Here is an 18,120-nt window from a genome sequence, read left to right on the forward strand (position 1 = left end):
TCGCCCGCTGAGGTGCCGTGGACCCTAGAGCCACATCTGCCAACAGCTTCAGCTTTTACTTTAACCAATGTAACTTTTTTTTTTTTTTACAATTTTGAATGAATAAGCACTAGGTGTTCGGTTTCCTAGTGCTTTCTATATCCTGGAGATTAGTGGTCTCCAGCCTGTGCCCAAAGCACGCGTGACCCTGTCCTGGCTGTGGTGGGAAGGGGCCAGGACTCGGTTCCCTGGAGACACGGAGACCAGCCGTGTGTCTGCTGGCCCTGCCCCCGACCGCGAGGGCGGAGGCTCAGGCCCCCGAACCAGCCCCACCCCAAGGAAGTGCTAGAGGCAGAAACCGCGAAGCCTGGGCAGTCTCTCCGGGCCGTGGATGTGGGAGCGTGTGTCCTCCCCTCCAGGCTGGTGGGGCCCTTGGGAGGCAGCAGCATTCCCTGTGACTCATGTCCGTCCTCTGTCCCTGGAGCAGATCTGCGTGCCCGTGGAGTCATCCAGCCCCCTGGTGGTGAGCAACCAAAAGGAGGTGCTACGCTGCTTCACCGTGCTGGGTAAGCAGGCTGTGGCCTCTCCCGCAGGGCCCTCTGTGGACATGCTGTCTGCTCACCGTGGGGCCCGTGGGTCGCTTGTGTGCGGGTTGGCAGCTCTGGTCAGGGGTTGGAGCTGAGGAGGTTTCTTTGTCTGCCTGTCCCTGGGCCTGTGTGTAGCTCCAGAGCCTCACCGCAGAGGCCTGGCCAGGCTGCAGCCCCTGGTGTCCACCCTCCCCAGCCCCTGGGGTTTGCACACACCAGCGTCAAGCAGGGAGCAGATGATTACAAATACGTTTTTTGTTTTTTTGTTTTGTTTTTGTTTTTTTAAATATTTATTTATTTGAGAGAGAGAGAGACACAGCGAGAGAGGGAACACAAGCAGGGGGAGCGGGAGAGGGAGAAGCAGGCTTCCCGTGGAGCAGGGAGCCCGATGTGGGGCTCGATCCCAGGACCACGGGATCATGACCTGAGCCGAAGGCAGACGCCCAACGACTGAGCCCCCCAGGCGCCCCCACAAATACGTTTTGGATGTTGCTTGCCCTGCAGCTTGCTGTGCCCCTGACCGCTTACTGGCCTTCCTGCTGCCCAAACTCGATACCAGCAACGAGAGGACCCGTGTGGGCACCCTGCAGGTGGTGCGGCATGTCATCAACTCGGCCGGTGAGTGTCCAGCGGCGGCGGGGCAAGGCCTGAAAAAGGCAGACACTGTCCATCTTGCAGGTGAAAGGAACATCTTGCTCTGATTCTTTTTTTTTTTTTAAGATTTTATTTATTTGAGAGAGAGAGAGCGTGAGTGAGCACAAGTCGGGAGGAGGGACAAGCAGATTCCCCGCTGAGCAGGGAGCCTGACGCAGGGCTCGATCCCGCGACCCTGAGATCACGACCTGAGCCAAAACTAAGAGTTGGACGCTCAACCGACTGAGACCCCAGGCACCCCTTGCTTGAAATCTTTTCTTCTTCTTTTTTTTTTAGATTTTATTTATTTATTCACGAGAGACAGAGAGAGGCGGAGGCAGAGGGAGAAGCAGGCTCCCCACTGAGCAGGGAGCCCAATGTAGGACTCAATCCCAGGACCCTGAGATCATGATCTGAGCCGAAGGCAGACGCTTAACAACTGACCCACCCAGGCGTCCCCCTTGCTTGAATTCTTAAAAAAAATTTTTCCCTACTTTCTATCTTGTAAAATTCCAAACTTTTTGAAAAATACCTTTCTGCCCGCCATAGACATTCTTAGACATTCGCCTTTGATGGGTGGTTGCAGATGCTGGGCTGCTGCGCCCCTTCCGGGCCAGGCGCTCCCTGCTCGCCCCCTGGCCTGATGGCTCACATGTCCTAAGTCGTCTGTCACGGCTGCTCTGGGGGATCCAGTCAGAGAGACCTGTGTCTTAGGTGTGGGCTCCTGGGAAGGGTGCAGACCCGCTGTTCGGCAGAACACCCTTTGGTCTGCATGTGTCTCATGACTCCCTCAGTCAGATGGAAGGCTCTGGGCTTCTGCTTCTAGGACTCATTTAATCAGCAACAAGCTTGGACACGTGGCACACCCGAGTTTGCATTTTTTGATGAGTCTTGGTCAGTAAATAATGGCCATGGGCCATGGTCGGCCTGCAACCTGCAGCCTGCTTTTGGGCAGCCCAAGTTCTGAGTGGGTTTTCCATGTTACCAGGTTGTAAAAGCAAAGACGAGTGAGTGTACCAGGCCACACGTGGCACTTGAGGCCTAAGATAGTTTTTCATCGGCCCTTTATGGAACAAGTATGCTGACCCCTGTCCAGGGAGGCCCTGTGGGTTGGGGCTGAGTCACAAACAGTGCCTGTGGACACGAGGCATCTTACGGAATTGGGGGACGATGCCCCATGGGAAGGGGCCGGCAGCGCGCTGGCTCCCTGGGGAAGGGCTCCTCACACCCGGAGGATGGTGGTGGTCACACAGCGGTGAAGTGTGCGCCCGCCCCGCCCTGGCAGCCCCTCCTCGGAGCCCATTTCCCTGATGAGGAGGCTGAGGTGACTCAGCTAGCGGCCCTGGGAGCCGTGTGCCTGTATCAGAGACGCCCATGTGCAAGCAGAGGCTCTCCTCCTGAACTGCCCCATGGCTCGTCTGCTTTCAGGCTTGTCTTGTGCTCGCATAGGTCTTGTTTGTAGGTTCATTCTCCGTGCATTTACACACATGTACATGTGTATATGTAAGGAAGTAGACTTTCTATTTTTTAATTTCTTATGTCTTATATTCAGTTTATTTAAACAAAAAAAACCCAGTTCACCCATTTTTCCCACCCTCCACCCTCCATCTCTGGCAATCACCAGTCTGTTCTCTGTATCTATGAGCTCAGTTTTATAGATACAGATAGGTGATAGATTTTTTTTTTAGATTCCGTATGTAGGAGAGATCACACCGTATTTGTCCTGCCATCTGAGTCTTGATCAGTCTTTTTTTTTTACTTGAATGTTCTATCAATTTTATTTTTTTTATTTAAATTCAATTAACACTTAGCATATTATTGGTTTCAGGAGTAGAGTTCAGTGATCTATCAGTTGCATATAACACCCAGTGCTCATTACATCACGTGCCCTCCTTCATGCCCATCACCCAGTGACCCATTCCCCCCCGCCCCCCTCCACTCTAGCAGCTCTCAGTTTGGTTCCTGAGATTAAGAGTCTCTTACGGTTTGTCTCCCCCTCTGATTTCATCTTATTTTATTTTCCCTCCCTTCCCCTATGATCCTGTTTTGTTTCTTAATTTTGACATGAGTGAAATCATATGATAATTGTCTTTCTCTGACTGACTTATTTCGCTTAGCATAATACCCTCCAGTTCCGTCCATGTCAGTGTAAATGGTAAGTATTCATCCTTTCTGATGGCTGAGTAATCTTCCCTTGTAAATATGGACCACATCTTCTTTATCCATTCACCTGTTGAAGGGCATCTCGGCTCTCTCCACAGTTTGGCTATTGCGGACATTGCTGCTATGAACATTGGGGTGCATGTGCCCCATCGGATCCCTACATTTGTATCTTTGGGTAAATACCCAGTAGTGCAATTGCTGGGTCATAGGGTAGCTCTATTTTCAACTGTTTGAGGAACCTCCATACTGTCTTCAGAGCGGCTGCACCAGCTTGCATTCCCACCAACAGTGTAGGAGGGTTCCCCTTTCTCCGCATCCCCGCCAACATCTGTCGTTCCCTGACTTGTTAATTCTAGCCATTCTGACGGGTGTGAGGTGGTATCTCATGGAGGTTTTGATTTGGATTTCCCTGATGCCGAGCGATGTTGAACACTTTTTCATGTGTCTGTTGGCCATTTGGATGTCTTCTTTGGAAAAATGTCTGTTCATGTCTTCTGCCCATTTCTTGATTGGATTATTTGTTCTTTGGGTGTTGAGTTTGATAAGTTCTTTATAGATTTTGGATACTAGCCCTTTATCTGATATGTCATTTGCAAATATCTTCTTCCATTCTGTCGGTTGTCTTTTGGTTTTGTGGACTGTTTCTTTTGTTGTGCAAAAGCTTTTTATCTTGACGAAGTCCCAATAGTTCATTTTTGCCCTTGCTTCCCTTGCCTCTGGCGATGTTTCTAGGAAGAAGTTGCTGCAGCTGAGGTCGAAGAGGTTGCTGCCTGTGTTCTCCTCAAGGATTTTGATGGATTCCTGTCTCACGTTTAGGTCTTTCCACCATTTGGAGTCTATTTTTGTGTGTGGTATAAGGAAATGGTCCAGTTTCATTCTTCTGCATGTGGCTGTCCAGTTTTCCCAACACCATTTGTTGAAGAGACTGTCTTTTTTCCATTGGACATTCTTTCCTGCTTTGTCAAAGATGAGTTGACCATAGAGTTGAAGGTCCATTTCTGGGCTCTTTATTCTGTTCCACTGATCTACGTGTCTGTTTTTGTGCCAGGACCATACTGTCTTGATGATGACAGCTTTGCAATAGAGCTGGAAGTCGGAATTGTGATGCTACCAGCTTCGGTTTTCTTTTTCAACATTCTTCTGGCTATTCGGGGTCTTATCTGGTTCCATACAAATTTTAGGATTATTTGTTCCAGCTCTATGAAAAATGTGGATGGTATTTTGATAGGAATTGCATTGAATGTGTAGATTGCTCTAGGTAGCATAGACATTTTCACAATATTTGTTCTTCCAATCCATGAGCATGGAACGTTTTTCCATTTCCTTGTGTCTTCCTCAGTTTCTTTCATAAGCATTCAATAGTTTTCAGAGTACAGATCCTTTACCTCTTTGGTTAGATTTATTCCTATGTATTTTATGGTTTTCGGTGCAATTGTAAATGGGATCGACTCCTTAATTTCTCTCTCTTCTGTCTTGTTGGTGGTGTATAGAAATGCAACTGATTTCTGTGCATTGATTTTATATCTTGCCACTTTACTGAATTCCTGTATGAGTTCTAGCAGTTTTGGGGTGGAATCTTTTGTGTTTTCACATAGAGTATCATGTCACCTGCCAAGAGTGAGAGTTTGACTTCTTCTTTGCCGACTCGGATGCCTTTGATTTCTTTTTGTTGTCTGATTGCTGTGACTAGATCTTCTAGTACTATGTTGAATAGCAGTGGTGATAGTGGACATCCCTGCCGTGTTCCTGACCTTAGGGGGAGAGCTCTCAGTTTTTCCCCATTGAGAATGATATTTGCTGTGGGTTTTTCATAGATGGCTTTTATGATATTGAGCTATGTACCCTCTATCGTGACACTGTGAAGAGTTTTAATCAAGAAAGGATGGTGTAGTTTGTCAAGGAAGTAAGAGTTTTTCTTACCAAATGACATAATTAAAAAACATGCTTTTTCCCTGTCTAGTACACCTTAGAGAATTAATGGTGTCGTCATGCATTATTATTATTATTTTTAAAGATTTTATTTATTTGTCAGAGAGAGAGAGAGAGAGCACAAGCAGGGAGAGCGGCAGAGGCAGAGGGAGAAGCAGGCTCCATTGAGCAGGGAGCCCAATGCGGGACTGGATCCCAGGACCCCGGGGTCATGGCCTGAGTCGCATTATTATTATTATAAAGTGTAACACCTGTACAAAAAGCACACGTGTTTACTTTTCAGCATAATGACTCCCTGCATATGCCCGTGAGGATTCGGCTCTGACCTGGAGCCCCCACCGGATTTCTGGCTTGTGGTGTAGATAGGACCTGAGCGTGTGAATTACTTTGTAACTGGCTTCTTTCCCTCAATATTCTGTGTGTGAAATTTATTCGTGTAGTGCAGCTCAATCACTTCCTTTCTGTGAAACATCCCAGTGAATTAAGCCATAGTCCATCTCTCCAGTGGTGATAAGTGGCCGTGTCCTGTGTTTTCTGTTATGATGCACCATGCTATCAGGAACACTTTTCCCGTGTATGTTCAGTTGAGCATATGCCTAGGGGTAGAGTTTCGGGTCATAATGTGTGTGTATGTTCAACTTTAGTTGGTAAAACCATTCTGTTCTACAAAGTTTGTACCCCACGCCTTATTATCACAACAGCATGTGAGCAACATTGCTTTGTGCCCTTGCCAACACCTGCAGTCTTTAACTTCAGCCATTTTGGTAGATGTGTGTCTTATTTCATTCTGTTTTTTTTTTTAATTAAGATTTATTTATTTTAGAGCGCACACACAAGCAGGGGGAGGGGCAGCGGGAGCGGGAGAGAGAATCTCAAGCCGACTGCACTGTGCACGGAGCTGACACGGGGCTCGATCCCACGACACTGACATCACGACCTGAGCTGAAACCAAGAGTCAGATACTTAACCGACTGAGCCACCCACGTGCCCCTCATTCTAGTTTTTATTTATTTTGTTTAAAAGATTTTATTTATTTATTCGACAGAGAGAGACACAGTGAGAGAGGGAACACAAGCAGGGGGAGTGGGAGAGGGAGCAGCAGGCTTCCCGCGGAGCAGGGAGCCCGATGCGGGGCTCGATCCCAGGACCCTGGGATCATGACCTGAGCCGAAGGCAGACGCTTAACGACTGAGCCACCCAGGTGCCCTTCTCCTGAGGTCTTGGCTGCATCGATGATCAGTGCCTGGGGCAGATTTGGTGCTGCTTTGATTGGTGATTTCTTTTTCTTTGAGTCATCGGAATACCTTGATGAAGAGATACTTCCCTCATGTACTGTGTGCTCATCCAGAGCTTATGGCTCCTGTAAAGAAGGCAGGACTGATCATTGATTCTTTGCTCTTTTTGTCAGTTTTCAAGAAAATAGACTGGTTCCCTATTACCCTCTAAATGTAACTTTCTTTTTTTTTTCCTTTTTTTTAAATCTTAAAGGCTCATATGGATGAGTAAGTTCTGTTGTATTTGCTTTTAAAAGACATTTGGGGAGGGGGTGGGGAAATAAAAGGCATTATTTTATGTCACATCTCAAAAGAAAAAGAATCCTAAGTGCTCATGGATTTTAACATATTTAATGGGTTGCAGTCATTGCCATTATCGAAGCTCAAATTGTATCATCTTCAGGCTGTGGGAGCCTCTTCAAGGTCTGAGTCCTTTGGCATGACCACTGTGGTCTTCGGCAGCTGGTGCTCTGGGCTCTTAGATATAGTTCTTGCCCCCGACCTGGAATTAGCTGTTTCTCCAAAAAGCCCTGTTTCCTTAGTGAGAAACTGTCCTTAAAGACCGCCGTGTGGTGCAAGGGGTCCTCGTTACATGGTGGTGGTCGCCAGGCCTCTCAGGAGAGCGAGCTAGGAAATGCTGCACTCGATGGAGGGGCGAGTGCGGGCGGTTCACGCTGACATTACCGACACACAGGCCTTGACTTTTACTCTTTTCTCTGGTTTCGTTTTCTTTAAAGTCCAGTAATTTTACTAGAATGTCCTGGTGTTGGTCATTGTGGGTCAACACCGTGGGGAGAGCAGGGAGCTTCATCTCCATGTGCCCCCCACCTGCTGCTGCCCCCACAGCCCCGCTCCCACTGCAGCGGGCTCTGGGCTCAGCCACTGCAGGCGCCCTGGCTCAGGAGGCTCCTTCCCCTGCACTCCGCCTGGCTGTCCCTTCTCTGCCTTAGGCTTTTAGCTCAGATGTGCCTCATTCAGAAGAGCCCCTGGACCCTGACCCCCACTCCACACTGGGTCCCCCATTGATGGTCTGCTTCTCTGGCTCTTGTCTGCACCTTTCATGACATTCGTGCAGTGTGCGATGGTCTGATCATCTGCTTGTTGTAGGCCATGTCTGCCCTGCTCCGTGCTGCACGCTCAGCACGTCGTAGGGGCCCGACTCATGGCTGGCCCCCACAGAAACCCCAGGAGCCAGTCGAAGCTACAGGTGGTGACACCAGGAGTCAAGTGCTGCCTGCCGTGTGACGGGAAGACGGGGGCGCTCTTGCATACTCGCTTGTTGTCCTGAGCCTCAGGGACGCGGGCTGGGTTGACGGCTGTCCTCGGCCTGTGCCCCTACACCCCGGGCCCTAGTGGCCCCTCTTCCCTTTTCCTGGTGGACCCTGGTCACCACCTGTGCCAGTTTTTCTATTGTGTTGTTTGCATTCTTTGCTCTTTGTAACCGTTTCTTGGGAAATAGAAACACGAACGAAAGCTCACAGAGCACCCTGTGGTCGGCGGCATCTGTCAGTGCTGCTGCTTCACCCAGTAGGTTGTCTTCAGTGTCCTTTGGCTCACTTTTGTGCTGTGACCAGCCCACAGCCTGGACCGCACCCATCACTCTACCTTGCCATCCCGCATGGGCTGTCCTGGGCGTGGGTGCACTTGTGTGGACCCTCAGCTTTCCCAGCGATGCCCAGCTGTCTCCGCAGCGTGCCCAGGGCTCCAGCGCCTCTGAGTGTTCCCGCTGCTCTGCAGCCTTGCTTTCACGCGGCTTTGCCCCATCTTTGTCTTTGTCTTTGCCAATTGGGCAGCTGTCCCCGCACCTCCCTGGCTAGCAGGTGGCGGAGTCCGGCGGCCTTGCCTTCCTGTCGGCAGTAGGGGCTTGGTCAGGTCTCTTGTCCGGTTTTCTATCGATCTTTGTTTTTCTTATCAACTTGCTGGGATTCCCTTGTGCATTGAGACACAAGTCCTCTGGTTGTGTGTTATATTTCTCTTGTCCACCTTGGTGGCCACTTTCCTGGCCTCCTCATGCGCTCCTGAGTCTCGGCAGAATCCTTTGCCACCTTCCTGTGGCTCCTGCTCTGCTTTCCTACTGGGTGTTCATGAAGGGCCTTTGCAGCATCTTATCAGAGGGGCAGTTTGTCTCACAGTTGGTTCTAGAATCGTGTTTTCTCGGCTTGTGCATCTCCTGTTGTGGCCAGGAGCCCACACTGGCTTTCTCAGGGCCACCACAGGGCAGAGCGTGGGCGTGAACGATGGGCTCTGGGCTGTCAGGATGACCCTGTCCCATGTGGAATAAAAGTGCCATCCCTGGGGCACCTGGTGGGCTCAGTCAGTGGAGCATGCTCCTCTTGATCTCAGGGTTGTGGGTCGAGCCCCATGTTGGCTGTAGAGGGGGCTTAAAAATAAAATCTTTAAAAATATAAATAAAGTGCCCCCTGTGTGCCTCAGAGGGTCCCTCAAAGAGTGCTATGGACACCCTTGTCCCTGTCCTCATTCCTGTTGGTCTCAGGCCACTCCCTGACAGCTGCTCTTGGTCCCCACTTACCTATCAGGAGACAAAGGCTGACCCTGCTGGTTCTCGGGTGGGAGGGCTCCGTAGACCAGCAGCATCAGCACAGCTGGGAATGTGTGGAAAGTGTCCCTGTAGACCTGCTAACAGGCCTCCTGGGACTGGGGTGCTGTTGGAGGCCCCCCAAACCTGGCTCTGGCCGACTCAGGACACTCCCTTACCTGCTGCCTTAAATTACCTATCATCCAGCTTCTTTTTGGGCAAAATAATGTTATTTGGGAAAAAGGTCATTTGTCCCCTAGAGAAAAGTAGGTGGGCCTCCTTTAAGTGCCGTCCCCTCCCCCTGCTGTGGCCCAGGCTGTGGCCAGACCCTGGCGGTGGGGCGTCGGGCCTCGTGGGGGTGGACGGGCCAGCCAGCCTTGGCCATAGTGGGGAGACTGAACCATCTGTTCATTTCTTGCAGCTTCTCAGATGGAAGTTAAGAAGCCCTTTATTCTCTCCTCCATGAGGCTTCCTCTTCTGGACACTAACACCAAGGTAGACGGTGGGGTCAGCCCGAGCTCTGCTGGGAGCAGCCGCAGGAGGCATGGCCGGGCTGGGGCTGGGAGTCCTCACTGACTCAGCCAGACCTAGACATCAGAGGGAGGATGCAGGTGTGGGTGCTGCTGAGCCATCAGCCAGGACTCCCCACGTCTTACTCCTTATACAGTTAACCACGTATGAAGTGAGGCGGGGGTCCCCGAGACCCCATGGGGTCTGCTGATTCGCTCGAAGGGCTCCCAGAACTTACGAGAGCTGTCGTGCTCACAGTTACGGTTTATCGCAGGGAAAGGACCCAGACCGCCATCAGCCAGGGGAAGGGGCGCCCAGAGCAGGGCCCAGGAGGGTCCATACTGCCTCTCCCCATGGAGTCGCGGGCCCCGAAGTGACAGCACATATGAGTGTTGCCAGCCGGGGAAGCCCCCAGCCTCGGTGTCCAAGGTCTTTATCCGGTTCCCGTCACTCAGACCTGGTCGGCTGCCTGCGTGGCTGACCTCAGTCTCCAGCCCCTCCGGAGGCCGAGCTGATACCGTGTGGCCCAGAGCCCCAGGGGAACAAGGACACTGGACTCAGGACGTCCCCGGGCTCAGCGGTGACCTCCCAGCAGCCGAGAACAGGGTTGACCCTTACTGACCCTTACTGGGGCCCCATAGGCAGGCAGACCTGCTTACCCACAGGTCGCAGCAGTGCCCCTGCCCGTCCCTGGGGGCTGTTCCAGACTTTGCACTCATCCCGGGCAGCCTGCTCTGTGGGACCTTCTGCGAGAGTTTCGAAAACTACTGAAATCGATCCCAAACCACTGAGGCCATGTCTGTTGCAAGGCCCCATGCACAGCCCCCAGAATCTCCTCCTTTTCGGTGCTGTTGCTCAGGAACACCCCTTTAAGGGCTCCCACCATGTGCCACGGACAATGCCAGTGGCCAGGTGCACTCAGCCTGATCATCCATTATGCGACCTCATTGCTCACCCCCCAGATCCCCTTCCCACAGTCATTGGGGTCATGTGTGTGATGGGGGATGGCACGGAGCTGTGAGTGGCCAAGGAGGCTGGGACAGTGATATTTGACCCAAGGTCCAAAGGAGAGAGGCCTTATGAGGAAGGATCCCAGGGTGGGGGGGCATTGGGCTTAGGTCTGTGCCTGTGGACTCGTGGGCTCGAGGAGAAGCAGGAGGGCCTGGGGGAGGCACTAGCTCTGGGGGTGGGGGTTTTCAGCCACAGTGACCTGTCTGTACCTTTGAGCCACCAGGCGGGGCCAATGAGTGGGGCTGGACAGCAGCCTCAGCTCCCAGGAGTGTTGGGGCAACCGCAGCTGATTCAGGGCCCTTGCGCTGAAGGGGGAGGTGGAGCTGGGATGATGGCACGTGAGAGGTGCCAACCCTGAGGAGCAGTGGTCCTGCAGCTCAGGGTGGGACAAGCACAGGGCAAAGGGGACAGCACGTTGGGAGCCAGAGGAGCAACAAGTCTCGTGCCCAGGGAAGGAGGGAGGTATGGGGGACAGGAGGAGAAGGGGCCTTCCACTGAGGCCCTGAGCACATCCACGGGCTGGCGAGGTGGCCACACATGCAGCCGAGGGGATGTGAAGAAGTGGGGGTGGGTGCAGGTACAGGTGCAGGTACAGGTGTAGATGGGGTGCGATGTAGGTGCAGGCACAGGTGCAGGCACAGGTACAGGTAGATGGGGAATGGGTGTAGGTACGCACAGGTGCAGGTACAGGTGTAGATGGGGTGCGGGTGTAGGTACACACAGCTGCAGGCACAGGTTCAGGTACAGGTGTAGATGGGGAATGGGTGTAAGTACACGCAGGTGCAGGCACAGGTGTTGGGGAGCGGGTGTAGGTACACAGGTGCAGGCACAGGTGCAGATACAGGTGTAGATGGGGTGCGGGTGTAGGTACACACAGGTGCAGGCACAGGTGCAGGTACAGGTGTACATGGGGAGCAGGTGTAGGTACACACAGGTGCAGGCACAGGTGCAGGTCCAGGTGTAGATGGGGTGCGGGTGTAGGTACACACAGGTGCAGGCACAGGTGCAGGTACAGGTGTCGATGGGGAAGGGGTGTAGGTACACACAGGTGCAGGCACAGGTCCAGGTACAGGTATAGATGGGGAACGGGTGTAGGTACACACAGGTGCAGATGGGGTGCAGGTGTAGGTACACACAGCTGCAGGTACAGGTGCGTGTGGTACAGATGTGGGTGCAGGGCAGGAAAGGGCAAGATTCCTGTCTCCCAACTGGACTCTCATGGCACCAGCCGGGACTCTCCCTCTGAGGCCCCTTTCTGACCTTGGTCCTGGGCAGGTGAAGCGGGCCGTGGTGCAGGTGATCAGCGCCATGGCCCACCATGGCTACCTGGAACAGCCTGGCGGAGAGGCGATGGTGGAGTACATTGTGCAGCAGTGTGCACTCCCTCCCGAGACGGAGGTAAGGGGGTGCCCCCCACCTGTCCACTCTGGGACTCAGGAGCCATTGGCCTTCTGTGAGGCAGCGTGGTCATCATAACCTGCACAACCCCAGCTGGGGGGCAGGGTGGGTGGGTGGGTGTGTGGGTCTCAGTCTGTGCGCTGAGCACCTCTCTTGTTTCTGCAGTGGGGCCTCTGCACCTTTAGTGCTTGCTTCACTCCCTTAGCTCCCAGGACTCAGAAGAGAGAGGCAGAACAGATACTTGGCTCTCTTTGGGGCTTTTCTACTGAAAAAGTTACTAAGCAAATCCAAGTTTCTTCTTGAGGGAGAGCAAGGTAGATGGCATAAACACAGGCATGACTGGGTGGTCTCAATGTCATGGCCTTAAGCCTGCCCTGGGCCTGGTCTCTCAGGCCCACAGAGCCACCCTGCCTGCCCAGGTCAGCTCAGAGCTACATGTCCCCACCTGGACCTCTGTGTTTAGGTTGAAACACTGGAGTTTAGCCAGAGTGAGTGAATGCTGCTACCTTGCCTCTGAAATGGCTCTTGTGGCCCTCAGCCCTCGGTAAGGGGCCCAGCTTGGCACTGTTCCCGCAGGCCTTGGGAGGCTGGGTCCCCTGCTGCTTTGGCGCATTTTGGCCTCTGCATTTTCACAGCCACTTTGGGGCTGTTGGGCATACACTGGAGAGAATCAAGATCTCTGTTTTAGTCTATTAATTCCCATTATTGGGGGGGGGGGTTGAAGATTTCTTTTAGGATTATTAAAATTTTTCTAGGTGAATAGTTTTTCATGGTCATTGCAGACTTATAATTTTACTGTATTGTCTATTGTGAATCTGGCCAGGTTTATTCCTGCTTTTAAGAGTTTGTTGAGAGGGGTGCCTGGCTGGCTCAGTCAGTGGAGCATGCAACTCTTAATGTCAGGGTTGTGAGTTCAAGCCCCACATTGGGTGCAGACATGACTTAAATAAAATCATTTAAAGAAATGTTTGTTGAGATATTCTTCGATGGTCAGGCTTTCAAAGTTATTTGTGTTTGTTTGGGATGAAGTTCTATGTTCTTAGAGCATGCTTTAAAACTTGTTACTCAAGGCCTAAACATCCCTATTTTCTCTACTTGACCTTTGATCTCTAAGGGAGAAGCCATGGGTCTCCCACTGTCATTTCATTCTGGCCATTTCTCTTTGTTGTTCAGTATTTGCTTTTTGGTGTTTCAAATCATGAATGGGAGGCTCAGACAGAACGTGTAGCAAACGGGTCATTTTCTTGCAAGGAACCTCCCTAGGGAACTGGGCTGTGGACGCTGTCTCTCCCGAGAAACTGTCAGCTGACTCAGGCTGCAGAAGCTGTAGCCTCTTCTTGGAAGAAAATGGGGGTTTTCCCAGGTGATTGTCATTTCCACCAGGCCGTCCCAGGTCTACAGACGTCACAGGGCCGCAGTCAAGGATAAAGTGGTTTCTTACAGTCTGTGGCTGATAGGGAAGGCTCACAGTCTCTGTTGTTCTGGAGACTGGAACTAAGCCAGCTGATCCTGTTTCCTTGGGCACTTTTAGTGCAGAGTGTGTTACCTGCCCATGGCGGGCAACATGGCATCCCCTTTGGAGGCTGGGCAGGGTCTGCCCTGTTCACATACAGGCTATGTTCTCACGGCCCTGCGCCCACAACCCAGCAGCCTTTGAGAGCAGAGCGGTGCAGCCCATGCATGGTCTGCCCCTGCTCCCCCCCTCCCCCAGCCTCGGAAGCTGGGTCCCGACAGCGAGGACCTCGCAGCGGACAGTGTGCGGGCTATCAGCATCAGCACCCTCTACCTGATCAGCACCACCGTGGACAGGATGAGCGACGTGAGTGTGTGCGCCCGCCCCGTAGCCAGCCCCCAGGGCACCTGACTGACCACTGCCCTCCTGACCTTATGGCCCAGGGACTGTTGAACCCAGTGGTGGGCAAGCCGCAGGGGCAGGGGTGCTCTCCGGGCCACCTCCCCAAACCTTCCCGAGCCCCTGTGGTGCCTGGGGGGAGCTCCTGGCTGTGTTTGCCCCTGCAGCCTGCACGCCCGAGGTGCTGCAGACAGACCACGGCTCTGCCTCCAGGTCCTCTGGCCCTACCTGCTCGAGTTCCTCACACCTGTGCGCTTCACTGGGGCGCTGACCCCGCTCTGCAAGAGCCTGGTGCACCTGGCCCAGAAGAGGCAGGAGGTGGGGGCCGATGCCTTCCTCATCCAGTACGACAGCAACGGTGCGCCCTGCCCCCCCACCATGTCGTCCTTCACCCTGGAGCTTGCCCTTGAACCCGGCCTCTTCCCGCCAGCAGCCCCGCCCCCCGACTCCACCCCACCCCACCCCAGGGGGCAGTCAGGGGCTGGGGCTCTGTGGGCAGGCAGCCCCCTGAGCATTTCTACCGCCTCCTTTCCAGTGACCCTCCCTTCGCCCTACGCCATCACCACGAGACTTCTGGTGAGCATCACACTTCGCGTGCTGGCTGTGCCCCCCCACCCCCTGCCGAACCAGCACAGCACACTGAGGGAGTCGGGGCAAGGGGGCTCGCCCTCGGTCCCTGTGTCCCTACCTCATGCTGTCTCGCACGGGGGCCCGTCAGGTGCTCCCCGTGGGGTTTTGGGGGAGCTGTGTCTCAGAGCCCTCCTCACCTCCCCGCCATCGGGCAGCCTCTTGGGGCTCACGTGGGGCATGGTGGCCCCTGGAGTGCCTGGAGCTCCCACCTGTACTTCTGTCAGACTGTGTCTTCCAACCCCTACCTGGGGGACGGCCGTGGGGCTGCCTCGCTGCGCCTCTTGAACGTCCTGCATCACAGCATTCACCCTTCACTGGGGCAGCGCTGGGCGACCACCATTCCCCTGCTGCTGGAGCATCTGGATGGTGAGCCACAGGGACGTGGGCAGCCCTCCTCCCCCTTTGACCCCATGTTTGCCAGTTTGCGTCCAGGTTGGCTTCTGGGGACCAGAGTTTTTTAAGTTGGAAGAAATGGCCTCCCCTGAGTTTCAAGGACATGGGGCTGGAAAGGTGTCCCTGCTGGGTGTCACCCAGGAGCATCTGGGCTGTGGGAGCCGCCTGTCCCAAACACAGGGCGTGGCCTATCTGGAAGGCGCTGGGCAGGGACCTAGGCCTGGGTCTCTGAATTCCACTCCTACTTGCCGGGGCGAGCCAGGCTGACCATGTGACTGGTCATTTCAGAATGTACTGAAGAAACCCTGTCCCAGAAGGAGTGGGAGGAAAAGCTGCTGGCGGTGAGAACGGGGAGACCCAGGGTGTGGCCTGTGTTGGGTGTGCAGGGCTGTCATGGGTCGGGACAGCTCAGGGCAGGACAAGCTGCTAGTGGGTGGCTGCACCTCAAGGGTCGTGATGCCCGCCTTGACCTTGCAGTGTGGCTGGGGGCGGGGCAGGGCAGCAGGTGGGTGTCTCTGGGGTGAGGACTGTCTCCCGCCCTCACACACTGCACACCCTGCTGAGACAGGGCCACCGTGTTACAGGGGCTCTGAGCTTCTCCAGCCCAGGAGCCTTCTGTCCTGCCTCCTGCCTGGCCCTTTGCACGTTTGACTGCCCAGGGTGTGCCCTGCCGAGGCTCGAAGGTCGTCTGCAGACCGTGCAGAGCCACGGCACACGACCACCCTGAGGTCACTGCACGTGACGTCATCGGGCCCCAGTTCCCTCCCCAGCCAGCCCAGTGAAGGGCTGCACTCCCGGCCCCTCACTGCCCTAGCTCCTGCCCACAGTTCCTTCGGGACACTCTGGCTGTTGTGTCTGACAACACGTGGATCTGCCAGCTGAGCCTGGAGATGTGCAAACAGCTGTCCTGCTACGGCGGGGAGCCCCGAGAGAAGGTGTGCAGAGCGGGGTTGCCCCGGGAGGAGGGGTCCTGGGCGTGGTCCTTAGGCTCCCCGGTTCCTGTGCCTTGACTCTGGGGTGCTCTCTGCCTGAACCTGTCTCTGGTGGCCTATGGGCCTGACAGAGCCTCCACCTGGTGGCTGACGGCTGGGAGAGGCACGAGCCCATTTGCCCCACCTCTCGCTCCTCAAGACACTGCCCAGAACTCACCTGGTCTTTGCGGTGGCCACTGGCGTGGGCTCCTGGCAGCCCCTGCCACGTCCGGTTGGCACTTCCGCACTCGGGCGTCAGGCACAGCCGTGCTCCTCGGCTCTGTTGCAGAACTTCCTGTATAAATGCATTGGAACCACGCTGGGTGCCACCTCAAGCAAGGACGTAGTGAGGAAGCAGCTGCAGGAGCTGCTGGAGACAGCCAGACACCAGGAGGAGGCTGAGCGCGAGGTGGCTGCCGCCCTCCCCAGGAGGCCTCTCCGTCCCCTCAGCCACTCAGCGCATGCATGTGTGCTCGTGTGTGCAAGGCCGCGCCTCTGCGGGGCGTGCGTGTGTGTGCCGGGTGCTCCTTTCCGTCCCTGCCCTTGCCCAGGCGTGAGCGTACCCCTGTGCCTCCCTAGGGCCTTGCCCGTTGCTTTGGGATCTGTGCCATCTCTCACCTGGATGATGTCCTGGCCCAGCTGGAGAACTTCATGAGGTCGGATGTGTTCAGAAAATCCACCGGCATTTTCAACATTTTCAAGGTACAGGGGTCGGGGTGACAGCTTGGGGGGCATCTGGGGTGGGACTGGCCTGTGCTTGTATCTTGGCCGTGGTGCCGTGATTGAGGTCGTGGGGCTGGGCGTTCTGGAGTTCCCTGGGCTCGGGGTCCCCTGCAGGTCCGCACTTCCTCGTGGGTGGGGCTGGTGTGGGAGGCCCCCCCCGCCCCAGCTGCTGACAAGGAGCAGGCAACCCTCTGCTAGCCATGGGCTCTGATGGGCCTGTCCTCCTGCCTGTGTGTCCTCGGCCCCCGGGGCCAGTGGCGGCCACATTCCCGGGGAAGCGCGATTCAGGAGGCACAGACCGCTGCCGTCTCTGTGGCAGCCCTTGTGGCCAGGTTTTCTGTCTCCTGGTGCCTGTCGTAATTTCAGAATCTGTGAGGCGCCAGGGATGGAGGGGCTGCGGTGCCACCACCAGAGATGGGGACTCTGCGTCCGGCCCTTTTGTTGCCTCTCACCCCACTCTCCCTTCTGCGTGGTCCCCGACTCAGTCCTTTCCCTTCTGCCACGTGGTCCCCGGCGGGCCTGTCCTGTGTGCTCTGTCCCCGCCAGAGGGACTCTCTGGGGTCAGGTGGCGCCGTCCACCCCTTCCGTGATGCCTCAGACGTTGCTGACCAGCTCTGCCCTTCTTCCAGAGGGACTTGGGGACTCTGTTGGGGGGCATGGAATGTACTCTGAGGCCCTGCCAACTCCTCTGGCCTCTCAGGACCGAAGTGAGAACGAGGTGGAAAAGCTGAAGAGCACCCTGATCCTGTGTTACGGCCACGTGGCGGCACAGGCCCCCCGGGAGCTGGTGCTGCCCAAGGTGGAGTCTGACATCCTCCGGAACATATTCCAGTACTTCAGCACCAAGGTGGGCGCCCGGCACACTGCACGTGTGGGGGTGGGGGTGGGGGTGGGGGGAGGGGGCTACCGCCAGGGTCGCATGCGTTAATTCCTTTCACTTTTGTTGTTCAGGTTCTGGGAATAAAGGTAGAGACCAAGGTACAGTGTGTAGGAGTTAAGTGGGGACTATGCCTTTTTTCTCTCTTTTCTGGGCTGGGCTGGCCGTGAGCTTCAGGGACAGAAGCCAGGGGGACAGGCCCGGGGGCTCCCTGCTCCCAGTCCATGGGGATGGCTTTCTGGAGCCTCACACCAGGGCCCGTCCCCATTCACCTTGGAGCAGCAGCCCTCCTCTTGCGGCCAGAATGGGGGCCCAGGAGCTAGTGCTCTGGCCTGGGCCCCGGATGGCGGGCGGACAGAAGGATGGACTTCTGAGTGGCTGGGTGGCAGGCCCTCAGGCTGGGGCTCTGCTCCCTGATGCTCACGGGGCTCACCTCTCGGTGAGTTCTAAAGCCAGTGACGACTGTCAGGCCCTCTGGCCTCACTAACATGCCGCCTCTTAGGGATCTCTGGCACTAATGTGGTTGCACCTCCAGAGGAGCAGCCAGGCTTTTCCCTTGAAGAGCAGACCCTCTCGGGTCTCCCGGGGTTGGCTGGGGGGGGAGGCAGGATATTCTGATAGTTGTCTCTTTTTCTGGCCCTTTGTGTCCCAGGA

At 55.0% G+C, this 18,120-nt stretch overlaps 1 protein-coding gene across 3 annotated transcripts in view; it reads left to right on the top strand.

Moving 5' to 3' along the window:
• Positions 1–18,120, top strand: part of MROH1 (maestro heat like repeat family member 1) — a 66,978-nt gene that overhangs the window by 28,985 nt on the left and 19,873 nt on the right. For 2 of the 3 annotated variants that reach the window (XM_027600614.2, XM_027600595.2), the window contains exons 12-25: positions 467–545; positions 1,071–1,184; positions 9,523–9,596; positions 11,898–12,020; positions 13,732–13,839; positions 14,086–14,230; positions 14,408–14,448; positions 14,727–14,868; positions 15,184–15,236; positions 15,723–15,830; positions 16,156–16,275; positions 16,446–16,568; positions 17,290–17,436; positions 17,541–17,567. In XM_027600614.2, coding sequence (XP_027456415.2) covers positions 467–545; positions 1,071–1,184; positions 9,523–9,596; positions 11,898–12,020; positions 13,732–13,839; positions 14,086–14,230; positions 14,408–14,448; positions 14,727–14,868; positions 15,184–15,236; positions 15,723–15,830; positions 16,156–16,275; positions 16,446–16,568; positions 17,290–17,436; positions 17,541–17,567 — 1,404 coding nt within the window. The remainder of the gene's footprint in view (positions 1–466; positions 546–1,070; positions 1,185–9,522; positions 9,597–11,897; positions 12,021–13,731; positions 13,840–14,085; positions 14,231–14,407; positions 14,449–14,726; positions 14,869–15,183; positions 15,237–15,722; positions 15,831–16,155; positions 16,276–16,445; positions 16,569–17,289; positions 17,437–17,540; positions 17,568–18,120) is intronic. The other variant, XM_027600604.2, reaches the window with a different exon arrangement.

This window comes from Zalophus californianus, chromosome 4 (assembly GCF_009762305.2).
Source record: "Zalophus californianus isolate mZalCal1 chromosome 4, mZalCal1.pri.v2, whole genome shotgun sequence".
In the NCBI taxonomy this organism is placed as follows: domain Eukaryota; kingdom Metazoa; phylum Chordata; class Mammalia; order Carnivora; family Otariidae; genus Zalophus; species Zalophus californianus.